General features: G+C 37.1%; 1 protein-coding gene across 1 annotated transcript in view; it reads right to left on the bottom strand.

The window, feature by feature from the left end:
• Positions 1-3,054: 3,054 nt before the first annotated feature.
• Positions 3,055-20,710, bottom strand: part of SDHC (succinate dehydrogenase complex subunit C) — a 50,066-nt gene continuing 32,410 nt past the window's right edge. The window contains exons 3-6 of the mRNA XM_051998252.1: positions 17,009-17,110; positions 14,931-14,992; positions 6,411-6,574; positions 3,055-4,194 (exon numbers count right to left, since the gene is read on the bottom strand). Coding sequence (XP_051854212.1) covers positions 4,090-4,194; positions 6,411-6,574; positions 14,931-14,992; positions 17,009-17,110 — 433 coding nt within the window. The 3' untranslated portion in view covers positions 3,055-4,089. The remainder of the gene's footprint in view (positions 4,195-6,410; positions 6,575-14,930; positions 14,993-17,008; positions 17,111-20,710) is intronic.

Raw genomic sequence — 20,710 nt, 5'->3', positions numbered from 1 at the left:
TACATATATTGTATTTAACTTATACTTCAACATATTTAACACGTATTGGTCAATTTGCCATCGAGGGAAGGGGTGAAGGGAAAAACTGGAACAAAAGGTCTTGCAATTGTCAATGCTGAAAAATTACCTATGCATCTATCTTGTAAATAAAAAGCTATAATAAAAAAACGTTGGATCTAGAAAGAAAAAAAAATCTGAGAAGGAAAACAAGAAAGGAAAACAACAGAGTGAGTGAGAATGCTATGTTGTGGTCCACACTCAGTTCCCACAGTCCTCTCTCTGGGTGCAGATGGCTCTCCAAGTGGAACTGGTTTGAATCGTGTCATTGATTGAAGAGGGCCATGTCCATCAGAATTGATCATCATATAATTGTCTTGTTGAAGTGTACAACGATCTATCTGCTGATTCTGCTCTTTTCACTTAGTATCAATAAACATAATTCTCTCCAGATCTTTCTGTATTCATCTTGCTGGTAGTTTCTTACAGAACATTTCATAACATTCATATGCCATAATTTATTCAACCATTCTCTGATTGATGGGCATCCACTCAGTTTCCAGTTTCTAGCCACTACAAACAGGGCTGCCACAAACATTTTGGCACATACAGGTCCCTTTCCCTCCTTTAAGATCTCTTTGGGGTAGAAGCCCAGGAGAAACACAGCTAGATCAAAGGATATGCAGTCTGATAACTTTTTGAGCATAGTTCCAAATTGCTCTCTTCAACGAGGTGATTCAGGCCAGTTCCAACAGACTTTTGATGGAGCTGTCTGCATCTAGAGAAAGGACTATAAGGACGAAATGTGGATCACAACATAGTATTTTCACCTTTTTTGTTGTTGACCTTTTTTTCCCCCTTTCTAATCTGATTTTTCTCATGCAGCATAAATGTGGAAATATATAAGAATTGCACACGGTTGGTTAACCTATATTGGATTACTTGTTTGGGGGAGGAGAAAAATTTGGAACATAAGGTTTTGCAAGGAAGAATGTTGAAAATTATCTTTGCATGTAGTTTGAAAAATAAAAAGCTATCATAAAAAAAAACAAATCACCAGTAAAGACTGTAAGAACACATAGTCTGTTCTTGCAGAATTTCAATCAAGGGTTTAGATGGGGCACACAGAGAAAAAGTGACAGCAATACTGAAGTATAAAATAATGCAAATGCTGCTTATGAAAATTGTAAGTAAAAGGGGAGATATAGAATAACAGACTAACCAATTCACAACTTTTGAATTAAATAATGCAATGAATCTATGATCTCAAATGTGGGCATTCTCCCTAATAAAAGATTGCATAAATTCAACCCTGGAAATTTATCCATTGTGAAAAAGGTTTTTCTCAACATCAACAAGATGCCATTAGTGGTGCACATGGGCTATCGCAGAAAGTAAGTTCTCACATTCACTACCAAACTTACCTTTTCTTCATAGTTCTATGGAGACATTTCAATCAAATGAAAAATTAAAATCCACAAGAGCCAAGGGCACTAGTTGATAGCTCAGACTAGAGGGAAAAGTTTAAGTGCCATGATAGTCTGGCTGATAGAGAAGCTATAGTATCACATACATCTCCTGGCTAGAATGATCCATTAAAGACCTTTCAGGAGTAAATACAAGAAGTTGAAACTAAAAATGCTGAGGGCATAGAATTTTACTGATATCATCTCAAACATATCATGTAATAGCCATGTTTGAAGCCCTATCAAATATTAAGCATTATGTATACACTAGGCTAAATGATAAAATCTACTTAACTTCAATGTTCTATCTGGCTAGTAGCGTCAATCTCCCTTGGAAAGATAGCAAAAAAGGAAATTGTGAAGCTTACCCACAAGTAAGTACTGGTCATCAGAAAGTCTTCTTACACTACAGGGAATTAAAGAGAACAAAAGGGGGAGAACAAATAGAACCTATTTGTACAAAAATACAAGCAGGTTTTTCTTTAGCGGCAAAGAATTGCAAATTGAGAAGCTGACCATTAATTGAGGAATGGCTGAACAAGTTGTGGTATATGATTGTGATGAAATACTACTGTACTGTAAGAAATGAGTAGGATGGTTTCAGAAAAACCTGGGAACACTTATATGAACTATAAAGTGAAGTGAGCAGAACCAGGAGAACAATCCATACAATAACAATAATATTAGAAGGTTAACTGTGAATGGCTTGGCATTCTGATCAAGACAATTCCAAAGGATACATATTGAAAATGCTACCCATCACCAGAAAGAGAACTGATGAACTTTGAATACAAGTTGAAGTATACCTTTTTAAAAAAACTTTTATTTTTTGTCTATTTTTTCTTTGGCAACATGGATAATATAGAAATATATTTTGCTTGATTTCATACGTATATTTGCTATCAAATTGCCTTCTCAAGGAGAGGGAAGATATGAGAGGGAGGGAAAGAATTTGATACTTATAATTTTTTAAAATGAAATTATATTAAACATTTCCTAATTACATGTAAAACAATCATTCAAAAATATTCAAAATTCAGAGAAATAGGACTACAGGAGCCTAATTTCCAGAGATAAGGTGAAAATTTCACCATTATACATCCCCATCAAGATCTTCAGTTTCTCCTCTCTTCTCCCAAAAGTGTTCTGTGATTTCAGTTCTCCATTCCCCTGGTCCTTTTCTTAATATGAGGGATACGGGAGATCATTATACACGGCAACAAGAAGACTATACAATGATCAATTCTGGTGAACATGGCTCTCTTCAACATTGAGATGATTCAAACCAGTTCCACTTGTGCAGTGATGAAGAGAGCCATCTACACTAGAGAGACCCATGGGAACAGTGTGTGGAACACAACATAGTTATTGTTCTTTGCCTGCATTTTGTTTTCTTTTTCTTCCTTCTTGATCTCTTTTTTCTTGTGCAACAAGATAATTGTATAAATATGTATAGATATATTGGATCTAACATGTATTTCAACGTATTTAATATCTACCTGCCACCTGGGGAAGGAATGAGGGAAAGGAGAGGAAAATTTGAAATAGAAGGTTTTGCAAGGATCAGTGTTGGAAAAATTAGACATGCATATGCTTCATAAAGAAAAAGCTTTAATGAAAAAAATATGAGGAATAACATACAATTAGTCTTCAATAGCGTATGAAGGTCTGATAAAGCAGAATTCTTTTCCTTCCCCTTTCCATATCTGTAGCTGCATGCTGCATGAGATTTAATAGTACATTGTACCTTTTTCATTTAATGTGAAACTTCACAGAACAAATGCTTTTCTGACTGGAGGGTAGAAACATTGTTAACTTTTAGCCCTTATTCTTTATCTCTAGATCTCAAAGAAAGAAACAGACAGGGTGAGTGATTTTAATTTAATTACAGAATAAGATGTCACATGAAATTTTATTGGAAAATATGAAATTAAGAGGTTTGTTTTTCAAGTGCCATGAAAAGAGAGAATTCCCAATGTGTTGACTGAAAATCTTCTGAATCCTTTCCTGAGCCAGGAGAGATGTCTGCCCTCTCCCCACAGAGCATCAGCAGCTTCCAGGGAGCCAACTTACCCTCCCTTCCTTCTCCCACCCAGATAGGCTGGTTCCCTTTTCTCTCAAAGTGTGGGTGGTTTAGGACTCTGGGCCATTTCCAATGGGCAGCCTTGTCCTTTAAGCCAGCAACCCACGGCCATTGGCACTCAAAGCCTTTCTCCCCAACCCAAAGGCAGAGGCCACAGAGCTACCATTGTTTTTACTGCTTCAGGATGGGGTAGCCAATAATTGACCCTTAGCACAAGTCAAGCCAAATGGGGAAAGAGGCTGAGTAGGCCTGAGGAAAGAGGATAAACCCACAGCAAGAAAGGTAGTCAGAGGGGTGGGAGGGCAGGCAGAGGAGAAGAGGAAGAGTTTGGGAGTCTTATCATGCAGCTTTCTCTAGGGAGGAGAGTTTTAGAACTTCTCCCACAGTTCCAATATTTATGACCCAGACTTTAAGGTCTTCAAACATACTGAAATCTAAGAAAAATAGAACGGTTCTGCTCTGGTCTGAGGGAATGGGTGGCTGAAGGAAAGGAAGAAGGCAAACTGGATCCTTCATTGGAGGATATGGAGACATATTATCCCTTCACATGGCTGCTAGTCCCACAGAGGACAACACAGTGAGAACCAAGACAGCTACTCCAGACTGGTACAGCTGAGGAATCTTCAGGCCCTTCCCTAGGTCCCACATCTATAAAGAAAAAGAAAAAAAAAAAAAAAAAAAACTAAGCAATCAAGAGGATCAGTAAGATAATAATTTAAAAAAAAAATCAAAAGTTAGTAAATCAAAAATTTTACAACTGGCCACATTAAAATATCACTTAGCAACAATGACTTCTGTAACAAAATGTGGTCAAGCTAGGCAAATAGAAGCCAAAATGGAAATCTTAGGCAAGTAGGATCCTGACCATTGTTCTTTGTCCTTCTTTTTCGAAGGTCGATGACATCATTGGGTAATGTCTTGACTCTCCCGAGAGCTGGATTTAAGGAGGCAGAGTTGCACAAAGTCATCAGCCTCCCTCTTTTCCAGAGTCAGCTAAGTCCAGTGGCAAGGCAAAAGCCAAGACAACTGGCAATGACCCAGGATGCAATGAATGACCTTGGCATCTCTGATTTCTGACCAAGCTGCAGGCACTCCACTGTTAAGCTGCCTTCAAGGCCAACAGAAAACCTGTTCTCATCTGCCCATTCCACTAGGGAAAGTCTCCATCCCCCTAAATCACAACTAGTATGAGGTTTATTACTTCTGCTCAATTTGGTTTTGCCCACCTGCTAAGATGGCCGCTGCAGACACGCTACAGCTTCTTGGAGCCATAAATGAGTCAGGTGAACCAGGCGGGCACACCAAAGGCAGATAAGTACCCTGAAAAGGGCCTGCTGAGACCTCACACCAGAGGAGCTAGTCCTCCCCTAACATCCCATACATTGCCATAAAACCATGCCATAAACCCAGAAAGGCAGTAGAGCTCATTTCTCATCCCCTACAATGACTGGAAACCTACCCACCCTTTAACAAGCCCCCTCAAAACCCACAGGGATCAACTTTAAGGATCCAAGCTGAACAACTCAGTGCCAGACCACAAGAGAACGCCTCATTTGCATGAAAACATATAGACTGGTGATAAGACCCAGAGTATATGGACCGGTGTTCTTCAAGGATGGCAGGCATGGTCCTCTCACTAAATGACTAAGAGATCCTTCAATAAAGAACAGCTGGAAAGAACTCATAAAGGAAACAAGAAGAGAGTGAGAGGACAGCATTCACATAAATGTACTAGCAGGGCCCATGGCCTGTGGGGCAGTGAGACAACAAAGGAAAATCCAGTCTCAACTTCAGTTTAGGACCTGACAAAAATAAGAATAAGAACAGATTTTTAAAAGCTTAAGCAAAGTCCTTAGGCTCCTGGCCCCTCTCCTCTACAGAGATTTTCACAAGCAGGAACAAGGACAAAAAAAGTGAGCTTTGGTTTTCTTCATCCCCCACACATTATGACCAAAGGAGGAAATCTGCAAGCCCTGGTCACCCCTAGGCTGTGTACAGAAGGCTGATCAGATGAGTTTTGTTAGAAAGCTGACCGAGGGAGAAAACATGTCATTAGCAGAAATGGTATCCCTAAGGCAAGTGCAAACCATTTCAAATCAAGAGGAGTTGAGAGCTCCAGGAGAGGCTGATGGACACAATGCAACAAGAGACCTTTTAGTCTCTCACTTTTCTAATTCTACCAAATTTCCCTCTGGGCTTACTGAAATTTTACCACAAAACAGCTGTCCTTAGGGTTCTGCTGTGAGAGCTTCCTGAGGTCAAACCAAGACAAAATCAGTCTTAGAGAGAGAGGAAGTATCACACTAATACAGAGTAAGAAACAATGGGGACTACATTTGTCTTATGACAAAGAGAAGAAAGAACTAAAGATTTCAACAAAGAATAAATATTAATAGGTGAACTACTTGAGAAAATAGCAAGAATGATCTATTCAGTAGCAACAGTACTATATAGACTTTGGGCCTGAATCTTTACATAAGCAAGACTAAAGACACTAATTCTCAACTGTGCTGAAACTATTCCCCAAAACATTAGAAGTTTAGGTTTTAATGAGACCCATTGTTAAAATCTAAAGTGTCTAGCAAAGCCCAGAACAATTATGTTACCATCACAACTAGGCTTTCCCTTTTAAAGAAAGGCAGTGTGACACAGAAGCAACACTGGATTTGGAGTCAGAAGACTTGGCCCAAATCCCAGGCTCTTCTATGTATTAGCTATGTGACCTCCAACAGGTCATTTAAATTCTCTGTATGTACCTTCACTTACTCATCTGAGGAAAATGGACAAGTTCAAGTCAAAGGTCTCCTCTAACACAGGCAGCATTTCCCTCCCTCCCTTCAGACTTTTTGACCAAACAAACTTACCAAGTGCCGGATTCCATTCCAGGTGTGGTACATAAGCGGGAAGACAAGAGCAAACTTAGCTGTGTAGATCAGACTTGGTCCTAGGCCCAGGGCCTTCACAAATTGCAAGTGACACTCAAAATTGCCAGGGAGCAACAGAGCTGCCAATCCAAAAAGGGATACTCCTGCGGAGAAAGTCAAGCACTCCATCATTTCTTGCCAGTTCTACACAGTACAACTTCAATTTGATTTCTCAAACATTTATGATGCAATGTAACTGCTTCATCTCTTAACTCTCAGAATCTGGATTCAAGGCTCAGTTCAGAAGCCATTTTCTCTGAAGACTTTTCATCTCTCCCTCTCTACCCAAACTGTTAATACTCTCTCCCATATCAAATTATTGTTACTTATATGTAGACATGTATCTGCACAGAAGAATTTAAACTGTTCAAAGGGGTGGACATTTTTTAAAAACTTACTATTTCTAGGGCATAGTACAGAGTAAGAAATATTTCCTGAATTTGTATCTTGAGAGGCTCTACATTTGCTTTATATCCCACACAGGAAAAGAAGTTAGATTTATTACCCGGAACAAAGGTATGAATTACAGCACCTAACCGTTCTTTATACCCATTTTATACCCATTTCTTTTTTTTTTTTTTAAATAACTTTTTATTGATAGAACTCATGCCAGGGTAATTTTTTACAACATTATCCCTTGCACTCACTTCTGTTCCGATTTTTGCCCTCTCTCCCTCCACCCCCTCCCCCAGATGGCAAACAGTCCTTTACATGTTGAATAGATTACAGTATATCCTAGATACAATATATGTGTGCAGAACTGAACAGTTTTCTTGTTGCACAGGGAGAATTGGATTCAGAAGGTATAAATAACCTGGGAAGAAAAACAAAAATGCAAGCAGTTTATATTCATCTCCCAATGTTCTTTCTTTGGGTGTAGCTACTTCTGTCCATCCTTGACCAATTGAAACTGAATTAGCTCTCTTTATCGAAGAGATCCACTTCCATCAGAATACATTTTCATACAGTATCGTTGTTGAGGTATATAATGATCTCCTGGTTCTGCTCATTTCACTTAGCATCAGTTCATGTAAGTCTCACCAGTCCTCTCTGTATTCATCCTGCTGGTCATTTCTTACAGAACAATAATATTCCATAACATTCATATATCATTCTCCAATTGATGGACATCCTTTCATTTTCCAGCTTCTAGCCACTACAAACAGGGCTGCCACAAACATTTTGGCACATACAGGTCCCTTTCCCTTCTTTAGTATCTCTTTGGGGTATAAGCCCAGTAGAGACACTGCTGGATCAAAGGATATGCACAGTTTGACAACTTTTTGAGCATAGTTCCAAATTGCTCTCCAGAATGGCTGGATGTGTTCACAATTCCACCAACAATGTATCAGTGTCTCTGTTTTCCCACATCCCCTCCAACATTCCGCACTGTCTTCCCCTGTCATTCTAGCCAATCTGATAGGTGTGTAGTGGACTTTATACCCATTTCAAGAGAAAATGACCAGAACCAAGTCAGGCAAAAGATAAGCTAGACATAAGATTTCTTAGAAGAAAGTTGTGACATACTCAAATGGGCACTCAATTTTTAAAGATTAATCAGCTGTTTGAGTTCAACCTTTCTGGAAAGAAAATAGAAACTGATGATCCTTAAATGTCTAGCCTTTATCTCTATCATAACTGATACATTTCAAGGGAGTCTAGGAAAGTGTGAATAGAATTGATCTAGAAAAGAGGAGTCAATAAATAGACCAAAAAAAGAAAAGATGGATTCTGTAATTTCAATGGCATAGGGAATTCCTGGATGAGGAAACTCCCTCTCCTAATGCAGGTTGGCAGCTCCTGTACAATTCTTAACTCTAGAAGACTATCCACAACACTGAGAAGTTAAGTGACTCTTCAGGGTCATGGAAGAGCTATATTACAGAGATGGCATTTGAATTCAGGTCTTCCTGGTTCCAAGGCTAGCACTCTAGCCACTATACTACTACACCTCTTAGAAATTTTAAAGGAAAATAAATCAGTTATGCTTTGGGGAAAAAGAAATGTCTTTAAACTTTATAATTATAAAGGGGAGATGAACTTCCTCTTCAAAGAAATTTTCTAACACTAGTCCAGTCCAAGGACATTTTCTTTTTCTATGTCTGCCTAACAATCAATGTCATATAGCTATTATGTATAATTTTATCATATCAAAAATTTCACATATTAAACAATTTAGGGATAATTCAAGCCACCCTCTCGTTTTGGTACAATCTGGGGACAAGTGAGAAAAAAAAATTTCATTTTCTACCTAATTTCACCATTCTCATCTAGTACACATAACTCATTCTCTACCCTTTCAGAAATCTCAACCCAATACCATGGATTAAGGGAATTATTTTCATGTTAATGGAAGCTCTAGGACAGCTAAATTCCTAAGTACCAAGTAAATGGATTCACAGCACTGATAGTCCCCATTAATTCAACAGTTATTTTGTGCAAATCATATAAGGCACTATGCTAGAAATTGGGGGAAATACAAAGATAAATCAAAGATATCCTGTTACTTCCCACTACTAGACAATCCAAGAGAAAACTGTAGTATCATGTAAACTAAATAATTATACAACTGCTTACCCAATATATAATATAGATATAATATGTACAGAAGAATGTATGTATATGTGCATATGCACACAAACCCATTTATGTATTTACATAAAAGTCATATTTATGTATAATTTTATATATAAATATATATTATTCCTAATTTGCTGCTATATTTCTAGCATTCAAATATTCAATTTAGTTAAAGCAGGGAATTTGATCCAGGAATTCTACCCAGGCATCCCCTCCTACCACCAAGCTCCATTAGCCTAGATTTCTCACCAAGATTTCAACTCAGTTGCTTGGCCAACTTTGCCCAATGGGATTTATTTACAAGCATGGTGAAAAATTGTGTTAACAAAGATACCTCTTTTTACAAGTACACCTGAAACATCAACTGCATCCCACAAGGGTCTTTGGAAAATCTATAAGAACCTAGCCATGCAATAACCTAATGAATCCATTCAGAAATGTGAAGCACTATAAAATACTTGGCCTTAAATCAATCAAACTGCACCTCTGGTACAGAGACAGGCTCTGGAATCTGAGGTAACTAGCTGCACAAATCTGTGCCAGAGACCACCAATCTGGATACAAGAGCAATTCTCTTACAAAAATTACATATAAGCAATACTTCAACATCAAATAAGTTTTTCAATGACACAAAAAAGGTCTATGGATTTTCAATTAGAATGAACATCAGAGGGGCAGCTAGAGGGTGCAGTGAAGAGAGCACCAGCCTTGAAGTCAGGAGGACCTGAGTTCAAATTTGGCCTCAGACACGTAACACTTTCCAGCTATGTGACCCTGGGCAAGTCACTTAACCCCAATTGCCTTGGGGGGGGGGGGGGAGGAGAAGAATGAACATCAGGTATCCTATAACTTGTCCTTGTTACATTATTGGCTTTTAAAAGTCATATAAACAGTATTAATATTTGAGATACATACACAAATAAAACATATACATAAAAGTATAATTATATCTCTTTTAGTTCCTTCTACATGATTGAGATTTAAAGTCAACTCAACTCTTTGCTCCTGACATAAGAAACTTTAAGAGTAAAGAAAATCAGATCATTTCCTAGGCTCTGATGCAGAAAGACCTCTGCCAATTCGATACATATAAGTTCTAAGAATGAGAGGAAAAAAAAAAAACAGCTATGGAAAATCTTCCAAACCCTAATTCTCATCCCTCATCCCATCTTATATCTATCTCACATTCTTCACTCCTCACCCCCATATAGTTTTCCAGTGTACAAGCCAATATTACAAGCCAATATTTTTTCTCATGGAGGCTGCCAAAGATGGAACAGAGTATTGAGCAATAAAATTTCTTACTCAGGAAATCAGATAAAAGGCAAGTATTAAATCTCTAACACAGCCAAGGTCATCTTAGTCTTAGTACTAGTTCTACTAGCATCTTTGTATCTTAGCTTCCTTATCTGTGAGACTGAGGGAATGGTCGCTCCCAGGAGTTCTTTCACTTTTTGGAACTAGCAACCATAATTATTTTAAAGGAGTGCCTTAACAATAATTTTTTAAAAAGCCACTCAGGTATTTTGTGCTCAGATACAAAGCCATTTTGATCTAGGTTCTCAAAGAAGTGAAATGGATTGATATAAACATTCCCAACTTATCAATGGGGGAAGAGGCATAATAGATAATAAAGATAAGGAAAAAATAGCATCTGTTCAACCACAATTCTTTCTAACTGACTTTTTCAGTGCTTTTGCCAAGATAAAGAGTGTGAGATTAAATAGTCCCACCTACTCAGAACAGTATTTCTTAGATATGACTGTAGCTCTAGGTGTTAGGAGCTCAGAGCCCAAAAAGTTTACCTTAGTTTCATCTGGAATAACAACACTACTAGTCCATGTGACTGAAGTCAAGATACCTAAAACCTAGACAACTGCTTCTTCATACTCTACTTCCTTAGATTCTAGGGGATTTTGCCAATGAACTACTTAATTTAGAAAAAACAATTTCCATCTCAAAATTTTCCAGAACATTTTATCACAGCGTCTTTCTAATCAAATTTTTTAAAAAAAGGACCAGAGTCTGGAGTGTCAAAATCAAGATATTACAAGCATGAAATCTTTAGTTTTTAACTAAAAGCCCCTTATTAGGTAGATGTGTTCCCAAGGTCTTGCCCATCCCCCATCCCCATTCCTTTACATATGCCTAACAACAACAAAATCATAATATCTGGCTATCTCTTATTTGACCCTATCCATGATGTTCTCTAAAAGAGGACAAGGGGAGAAAAGGAAACATAATCTTTAATTCAAACAAAGGTGATAAAGCAAAAGCTTAATCCCTCAAAAAGAAAAATTTTATAAAAGAAATGAGGGTCAAGTCTTCTTTACTACTCTTCTGATTATCCTAAGAAATATCTAAAAGAATACAAATATGTAGTTCTCAAAAGAAAAAATATAAATCATCAATATGAAGAAATGCACCAAATCACTAATAAGAAAATTACACATTAAAACAATTCTTAAACTATTATCTTATATCTGGATTGGCACAGATGACAAGAGAGAAAATGGTAAATGTGGGAAGGGGCTAAGAAGAGAGATACACTTGGTATCTCTTGGTAGAATTTTAAATTAATCCAACAATCCTGGAAAATTATTCAAAATTATACTAGAAAGTTTACTAAACTGTACAGACCCATTGACCCAAAGATGCTACAAATGGGCATATAACAACAACAATGGAATGGTCTATATATCCAAAAATAATGGTAGCAAAGCTCTTTGTAGTAGCAAAAAACTGCAAAAAAAAAAAAAAAATGGGTGCTTATCAACTGGGAAATGGATGAACAAAATTCAGCATAAGAACCTGATTATTACTGCATCATAATTAAGAATTCTATTAACAGGGGGCAATTAGGTGGTGCAATGGATAGTTAGTTCACCAGCCCTGAAGTTAGAAGGACCTGAGTTCAAATCTGATCTCAGACACTTCCTGGCTGTGTGACCCTGGGCGAGTCACTTAATCCCAATTGTCTCAGCCAAAAAAAAAAAAAAAAATTGTAATAACACTGAGAAGGCTTGTGTGAATTGATGAAGAATTAAAGGAACAGAATTCAAAGAACAATTTTCATAATAACTAGAATAATATAAAGATAAATAACACCAAAAGACATAGAACTTTGTTTGATCAGTTCAGTGTCCAAACTTGACTTCAAGGACTGACAATAACACATAATTCCCTTTTCCTTAAGAAGGACAGAGTATTTATAAAAACACTCTTTCTAATCTCACTCTACTGGGAATAAGAGATAGATCCCATTTGAGTACTGAATCTTAAGTTGCCATGTTAAAAAGAGATTCATTTGGTGTTTAAATAATTAAAATAAGAAAACTAAAGCTATTGTAGCTGTCCCAGGCAATCACTATAGGAAACAGGGCATCAATGAATTGCTAGGATGGAATAGCTACCTCTGATCCAATGCAGTTAACTGACATTTCAAGAACTTACAAAGCCTCACCCCTGCCCCATCCCCCCAAATGTTATTAAGTCTCCAAGCCATTTCCAAAAGTTTTCAATTTTGTCAAGACCATCTCCTCCAAGCTTTTTCATACTACTGACAATGAAATGGTATGCACCAAAATAGGCAATGCTTTCCAAAGGATAATCAAAACTTTTGAGTTGAGAATACCAGATTATTCTCTCCACGAAAGTACTGTCAACATCAATCTCATTAATCCCACTAGTCATTCTAGTGCCAATCAATTACTCTCAAAGTACAGGTCACCTATGTTTCCTATGCCAAATTAAGTTTCCAGCCTATCTCATTTTACTGATACAAGAAAACCAAAACTTGGCAGTCATGAAATGGGAAAAGATTTTTACAGTCATTTCCAATCACTTTCTTGAAGGGTACAAGTAGAATACTTTTTAGAATAACTAAGATTTCCAAGCAATCTAACAAACCATAGAACTGTAAACTGAAGTGTCACACCCAGAATAAAGTTCTATACTCTTATCTCCTATTCTCAGCTTACAACATATACATAAACAAGGAAGATACAAAAAAAGAATGTGATAAGAACAAGAAGTTTTCAAAGGAAATTTGAGGAGGAATAGATTTTTGGCACAGTAGACAGTCAGGAGAGAAACAAGAGATACTATTCTACTGAATGTACCCATATGCTAATGGAAAGCATCAAATTATAAAATCTGTGATTCTAGTTTAGTCAGAATAAGGCATTAAGATAAGGTACTTGAATCTTCAAACTTATACTGTTGGTTCAACACTAGTGTTCTAGGAGGAGAATCCAAGTCCATAGAAAAGAGATGTTAATATCAAGTCTTTGACTATACCAAAAGTCCAAATACTCTTTAATACAAAGAATTACAGGGCTTCTTGGAAAACCAAACATGTTATCAGAACTGAATGAATATCTCTATTTAGGCTATAGCTACTAATTAAGGGGAGGAGGGGGGGGGAGAGGGGGAAGAAATATATGTCCTCAACCCAAACTTTACTAACATAAAACACTGTGCTCACTTGGTACATGTGGCAGCTGGTAGAGTGTCAGTCTCAGCAGGTAGTTTTAATATTTACTTCTTTGAATTGTTTGGCAGCTACTCCTTTGGCACAGGCTGTAGCCATCAGAGAAGTTAGTCAGCACTTCAATGAAGAATTTTAAACAGGGAGGCTGAAGTAATCCAGAAAAGACCCTGAAGGCTGCAATGGAAAGCAGGAGTGGCTACACAAAAACAGTTTCACCTACAACCATTATGAGAAACAGTCCTGTCCAGCCCCTTGATAGCTTTGTCTGGCACCAAAAAGCAGATTTCCAGATCAAGAGAAGAATGGAGAAAGTACTGCATGCTGAACCCAAGGACTCCTATAGTGCCCATCTGTTCTGTTCAAAGCAGACTGGGCTAAAGCCTTTCAGGCTGATAATGATGCCTGATGTGATAGGTAAGGAACAGAGCCCTGCTGCTAGGCTAAAAATCCTTAAGAGAAGAAGCTATTATTATTAAAAGGGAGGCAACAGCTGCACCGATGCTACTGTTTTTCCTTCCCTCTGATGAGGCAGAAAAGCAACCCTCTTTATAATATGTAAGTGATAGCCAAAAGTGCTAAAGTAACAACAAGGATATAGCAATAGGAAAAGGAAGGATATATGCATGCTGTTCAAAGTCACAAAGTCATTTATACTGTCAGTAAAGATCTTGGAAGATCAGCCTGAATAGCTGCCAGGACCTCACTGCAGCAGTCTTCTGACTGAAAAGCTTTCTATAGACAACCCATACCTCCTCAGAGGCACCCCACCAATTCTCAGTTTACATCTGTCGCCAAAGCCCATTCCTCTTCCAGACACATAAGAAATATCATCTTTGCTCTAAGATGGCATTGGCTGAGTGCACAAAATCAATGAGTGCCTCAGAGGGACATTTAAGTTCCCCAAATCACTCTATGATTGGATACTTGTCGCTTGATACCACATCTCTTCTATCTGCTTCTATCCCTACTTTTCTTGAGTAGGGAAACATGATGCAAAGAGAAAGTGCTGACTTTGGAGTCAGGGCTAAGGTTCAAACCCTAGCTCTGCCACTGAGACTGAGTGGTTTTGGGGGCAAGTCCCTTTACCTTTCTGGGTCTCAATTTCTTCACCTGTAAAACGTAGAGGTTAAATTAGACAACTTCTTCAGGTTTTCTATTATTCAAAATTCTATGATCTTAAGAATATTCCATAATACAAAGATATTAATATTTAAATGTCAAAGCAGTTTGTTAAATGCTATATAATAAGCCCAGAGAATAAAAAATTACATTTAATAACACAGTCAAAGAAGCTCACCACTCTTTCTAAATAAGGATAATGATACACAAAAGGGAGAGAGGCAGAAGCTATAAGGACGGTCATGGATCTTCAGGATTCAAATACAAACCTGCACTCAAGGCAACACCAGTACCTCGGTGGGTAATGGACATCATCATGGGCAGGGACCAACTGCAAATTAAAAAAAAAAAAAAAAAAAAAAAAAAAAAGGCAATGAGTAAAATCTTCAAAGGATAATCCATTACACTGAGAGCACCTAGCAAAAGGAAGCAAAAAATCCTTTATAGTTCTCTCTAAATGCAAAGTTTACAGAATAAGCAATGACTGGACTGATCAAAAATGAATTCACTTGTTTCTAGTGTCCTAGTATCCTTCTACTTTCCGAGTTCTTGCACTAAAGTAATAGGGAATATAAGAAATCTTTCCTAGTTTGTGAGTTGATCTTTTATGGATATCCTAAGTCATTCCCCTACAAAACGTACCATTACACTATAAGGAATAATTCATTGTTATTTAATCAATATGTTTCTTTTCTAGAAAGGTATCTATCTTTTGCTATTCAATAGATAACTCATCCTCAAAACTCCATAGTTTTTGGTATTTGGCAGTTCTGGATTAATTTAATTAAGTCTTCATCTTAGCTCATTTTGAACAGATTACTGTCCTTTTTCTCAACTTGTTACCTTAATCCTAATGAAAAATACATATGATGTTGCTTCCAGCTCCAACCTTTAAATCACCCCAAATAGTATCTTAAATTACTGACTGCCCAAAGTTGTTCTTCTAAACTATAATAATTAACAAATATGGTTTTTAATACACCAGCAGTCTTTGCCTGGCAGGTAAAAATGGAAGCACCCCACAGTCTGTTATTTCCTTCACTTATAGAGATGCCTAAGGTCCTGTAACCATGGAAGCTAACAGTAAATAGCATATGCACCTCACAAGCTTAAAGCCATTCTATATATGCCAAATTGTTTGGGGATGGGGGAATTCAAGGACTTTACATGTAGGTTCAAGATCATTGGGTGATTTTTCAAAGCTCATTCTACTCAAGGCCAACTTCTATTACTTTTGAGGTAGAAAGAAGTTTCTGATGTCTTCGACACAGGAATTGCAGTCACCTATTACCCTGATATTGTTTGAGCAGAATGGCTTATTTCTCCAACCAAAATTATTCCCGGAATCTGGCTTGAGGAAAATCTGAAGGGCTGAGGTATTTGTGGAGGTGGTTCAAGAATGGCCAGCTCCACAGGCAAGAATGCTAATAAGGAGGCTGCAACAGCCCTAGAGGTCTTGCTGGAACAGCAAAGAAAAAAGCAGCTCTCCTAAAGATTGAGTTCTTTTTGCCTCCACAGCCTTCAACCAACTACAGTACATCAGTCGTTGTCAGAGATTGTCACCTCATTGAAAAAGAATAAATTTATTCCACTTATTGAGGTGATCTCAAAATGAAGAAATGAAGTTTTGAACATGACTGGTTCTCTGTGACAACACAAGAATCAAAACTGAAAGCTGTGAAATTATAATGACCAAAAAGAACCATTTGTGAAAAGGCATGTCCTTTATTTGCAGACCTGGCAGACTATGGATATGGATACAGATGATGACAGACTTTTCAATGTGTTGATTAGTTTCGCTAAACTTAAAAAAAAAAATTCTTTGTTATATGGGTTGGTTTTCAAAGAGGAAAATAAGTTTAAAAAATACTGAGAAACAGAGATGACAAAAACAAAATGTGTCAACAGATTTTTTTTTTAAAGAGAGATTTGGGGGCCTAGTGAGTCAATAACTTAATGAAAGAAAAAAAAGAAATACCAGGCTGCTGTCTACTTCCAAGGGAGGACAACTATTTCATTACCAAGCAATTCAAATGCTTCCTTCTTTTACCATGCCCTCAGTCTTATCCCAAGGGCCATCATCACAACTGTTCTCAGTCAAAACATCTTTACTTAGCAAAACCCTGAAAATCAAGGGAAGAAAAGTCCAGTTGAAGAACAAGAGTTGAGAGCTTATAAGGAGTTGTTTTTTATTATTATTATTATTATAGAGAGTTATCTTTATAACTGGGGAAAGTGTATATTTCATTTCTTTTAGAAAAGGCCCGAAGATATAACACATAATTTGTGTTCAAGAAAAAAACATAATAAATAAACTTTAAGAGTTTATTCTAGAATTCCCTCCTACTTGTAAATGGTGATGTGAGGTGACAAAGGACGATTTGAATTTATGTTCTTATTCCAGAAATGTTCCATCTCTTCCTTAGCTGTTGTTCCCAGAGGGATGGCACTAGGAAAAAAAAAAAAAAAAACAGAAGCAGTTAACTGGACAAAAGTATTAAGATAAATCAAGAGCCCAACTTTGCAAATGCACTAAAATAATAATAAAAACAGCTGACAGAGTATTTTAAGTTTTACAAACTGCTTTACTTTCCAAAAAAAATACATTTTTAGTGGCATTGTTTTTATATAGCTTAAAATGTCCCTGTATTCCTATTCTAAATGACCAAAGAAACATCTCATATAACAATTTTTTAAAGGGGAAAAAAAAGAAAAAACAGGAAAACCATTCAATACATTGAAAATATAAAAATATATTCAATATTACACACCAGGAGACCTCCTATATCCACAAAGGAGTAGGAGGAGGTGTTTTCTCATCTTTCTTCCTTGTTTTTTGTTTGATGACATTCACTTTTAATTATTTTATTGTTTTGGCTGTTAACTTTACATAGTTTAGTCACCATTTATCTTTTCCCAAGCTCTGTGAACTTCTTATCAGTCCATAAAAAGCCTTCCATTATCCTCTGTATTCATTATATTCATCATTTCTTTTTTTTAATTCTTTTTTTTTCGTAATTGTAACTTTTTATTGACAGAATCCATGCCTGAGTAATTTTTTTACAACAGTATCCCTTGCACTCACTTCTGTTCCGATTTTTCCCCTCCTTCCCTCCATCCCCTCCCCCAGTTGGCAAGCAGTTCTATACATATTAAATATGGCACAGTATATCCTAGATACCAATATATGTGTGCAGAACTGAACAGTTCTCTTGTTGCACAGAAAGAATTGGATTCAGAAGGGAAGAAAAACAAAAATGCAAACAGTACATTCATTTCCCAGTGTTCTTTCTTTGGGTGTAGCTGCCCTGTCATCATTGATCAACTGAAACTGAGTTAGATCTCTTTGTCGAAGAAATTCACTCCCATCAGAATACATCCCTACAATATCGCTGTTGAAGTATACAATGATCTCCTGGTTCTGCTCATTTCACTTAGCATCAATTCATGTAAGTCTCTCCAAGCCTCTCTGTATTCATCCTGCTGGTCATTTCTTAAAGAAAAATAATATTCCATAACATTCATATACCACAATTTACCCAACCATTTTCTAATTGAGGCATCCATTCATTTTCCAGTTTCTAGCCACTACAAACAGGGCTGCCACAAACATTTTGGCACATACAGGTCCCTTTCCTTTCTTTAGTATCTCTTTGGGATATTCGTCATTTCTTATAGCACAGTACCAAAGAATGTTTGGCCTTTCTCTAATCATCAGATTAGGCTTTTACTTCATTCCCAGTTCTTTGTTATTACAAAAAATACTGTTAGAAACATTTTGGTATATGAGAACTTCTTATCAGGAATTTCCTTGGGGTATTGTCAAGTAGGGGAAATCTCTGGTCAAAGAGTATGGACATATCTGTCACTTTATTAGCATAATTCCAAATTGCTATCTAAAATGGTTGCACGGATTATAGACATAGATACAGATGATAACAGACTTTTCAATGTGTTGATTAGTTTTATTAAACTTTAAAAAAATTCTGTTTTGTGGGTTGGTTTTCAGAGAGGAAAATAAGTAACAAATACTAAATTCACATTTCCATCAACAATAACAATCTATTTTCCCACAACCCCTCTAAAATGGACAATTTCCATATTTTATCACCATTAACCATTCACTGAATGTGAGTAGAACTTTACTTCTGGGTGAAGAGATGAACTTGAGGGGGCAAATTTACAAAGAGCTTTGAATGACAGAGAATCCTGGAGGTGATAGAAAACTACTTGAGTTTAAATGAGGTGGGGTAGGGAAAAGACATGGCTAGACCTGTACTTTAGGAAAATTACTTTGACAGCTGAGTAGAAAATAATTATAAAGGGGAGATGAACTTCCTCTTCAAAGAAATTTTCTAATACTAGTCCAGTCCAAGGACATTTTCTTTTTCTATGTCTGCCTAACAATCAATGCCATATAGCTATTATGGGCAAAGTATGGGGAAAGTGTGGGGAAAGAGTGGGGAAAGACTTTGTCAAGCAAGCCAACAAGCAGTTTACTACAATAGCCAAGGCATGAAGTGTCTGAAGACCTAATGTGGCAATGTCAGAAAAGGAAAGGGATAGGAACACACACATATACTCTTCTTCTAAGGGTTTATAAGCACTGAGTAGATTTCATGAGGGGTCTTTGGCAATTGAGAGTGATAGAGACTTTTTATGAATTAATACTAGTGTGACCAATAAAATGATTACATTAAAAAATAAAGAGAGAATATTCATTAGAGATGTTAACTAAGGTAAAATCATTACCCTCCTTGGCAACAGATTAGATATGGAAGTTAGAGGGAGTGAGGAATAGAAAAATGACACCTAGATTGATAGCCTGAGTATCTGGGAGGATAGTAATAGCCTACAGTAACAGAGAAATCAGAAAGAAGGGAGGCTTTAGGGGGAAAAGATGAGTTCAGTTTTAGACCTGTTGCGTTTAAGGCACTTAAAAGATTTAAGTATGGAGATTAGGAGAGAGGATAAGACTAAATACATCTGAGAATCATTAGCATAGAGAAGACAACTGAATCCATGGGAGTTGATAAGATTGCCAAATGAATGAGTATAAAGGGAGAACCAAGATAAAATGTCATGGAAACCTAGAAAGTACAAGGTAAGAATAAGAAAACGACTGATAGTATCAAAGGCTGCAGAGGGCAAGGATGAGAAATAAAAAAAAAAAAAAAATCAAGATGAGGAAGGGAGAAGAATAGAGCTGGATTATTAAAGCACAGAGGGATTTGAAATTCTAGAGATCATGGTGTAGTCAAACAATAGGGCACTGGCTGGCAAGGCAGAGGGAAAGGTGGAATGAATAGATTGTGATCAGATAAGAGAATGAGAGTTTATGTACATGGAAGTGGTACTTTTATGGGTGATTGAAAAATCAAGGTTATGATCATCTCTGTGCAAATGAAGTGGGGCTGAGGAGGTCATGGCAAGTAAGTTAAGAAATTGAGAAGTTAGGTTATTTGAGGAAATATCAATATGTAAACTGAAGTTCCCCAAGTATGAGTAAAGAAACTGAGATGGAGAGAAAGACAGTGAGCCAGACTTAGAAGTCACTGAGGTAGGAAGGGAAATGCCCTACCGGGTGGCAGACAACAATGACCAGATTTTTGATTGAGTGGATGTGGATTGAATTGATTCATTCAATTCAATGATGAGGACTAAATAAATCTCAGAGAAAGAGAAGTCAGTAACAGTGGTAGAAAAAGAAACAGGACAAGGAAATGGGAAGCAAGGGACCGCCAGTGAGTCAGAGGAATAAGTAAAAATATAATCAATGTTGGAAAAGGAGCCTAGGGAACTTCTGTTTTCAGGAAAGAGCTAGATTACAGTAAGTGAGGCTAAGTTTGCAATTTGTGAAGTCGGCATCCTAACAGTGGAAGGAATATAGTGTTCAAGTTACTGGGGGATTGGGAATAAGAGGCTGAGCAGTGAGAGATGGAATAGAATTAGAATGATGATAGAAGACAGTTCAGAATCACAGGCACAGGGAGGATATGACCAAATAGGGGTCTGTTAATCACTAAGGAAATGGTTTTCTATACCAGGA

The sequence above is a fragment of the Antechinus flavipes genome, chromosome 4 (genome assembly GCF_016432865.1).
Source record: "Antechinus flavipes isolate AdamAnt ecotype Samford, QLD, Australia chromosome 4, AdamAnt_v2, whole genome shotgun sequence".
Lineage (NCBI taxonomy): Eukaryota > Metazoa > Chordata > Mammalia > Dasyuromorphia > Dasyuridae > Antechinus > Antechinus flavipes.
The sequence above is the reverse complement of the archived record's forward strand: the minus strand, read 5'-3'. Positions and strand labels throughout refer to the sequence as shown.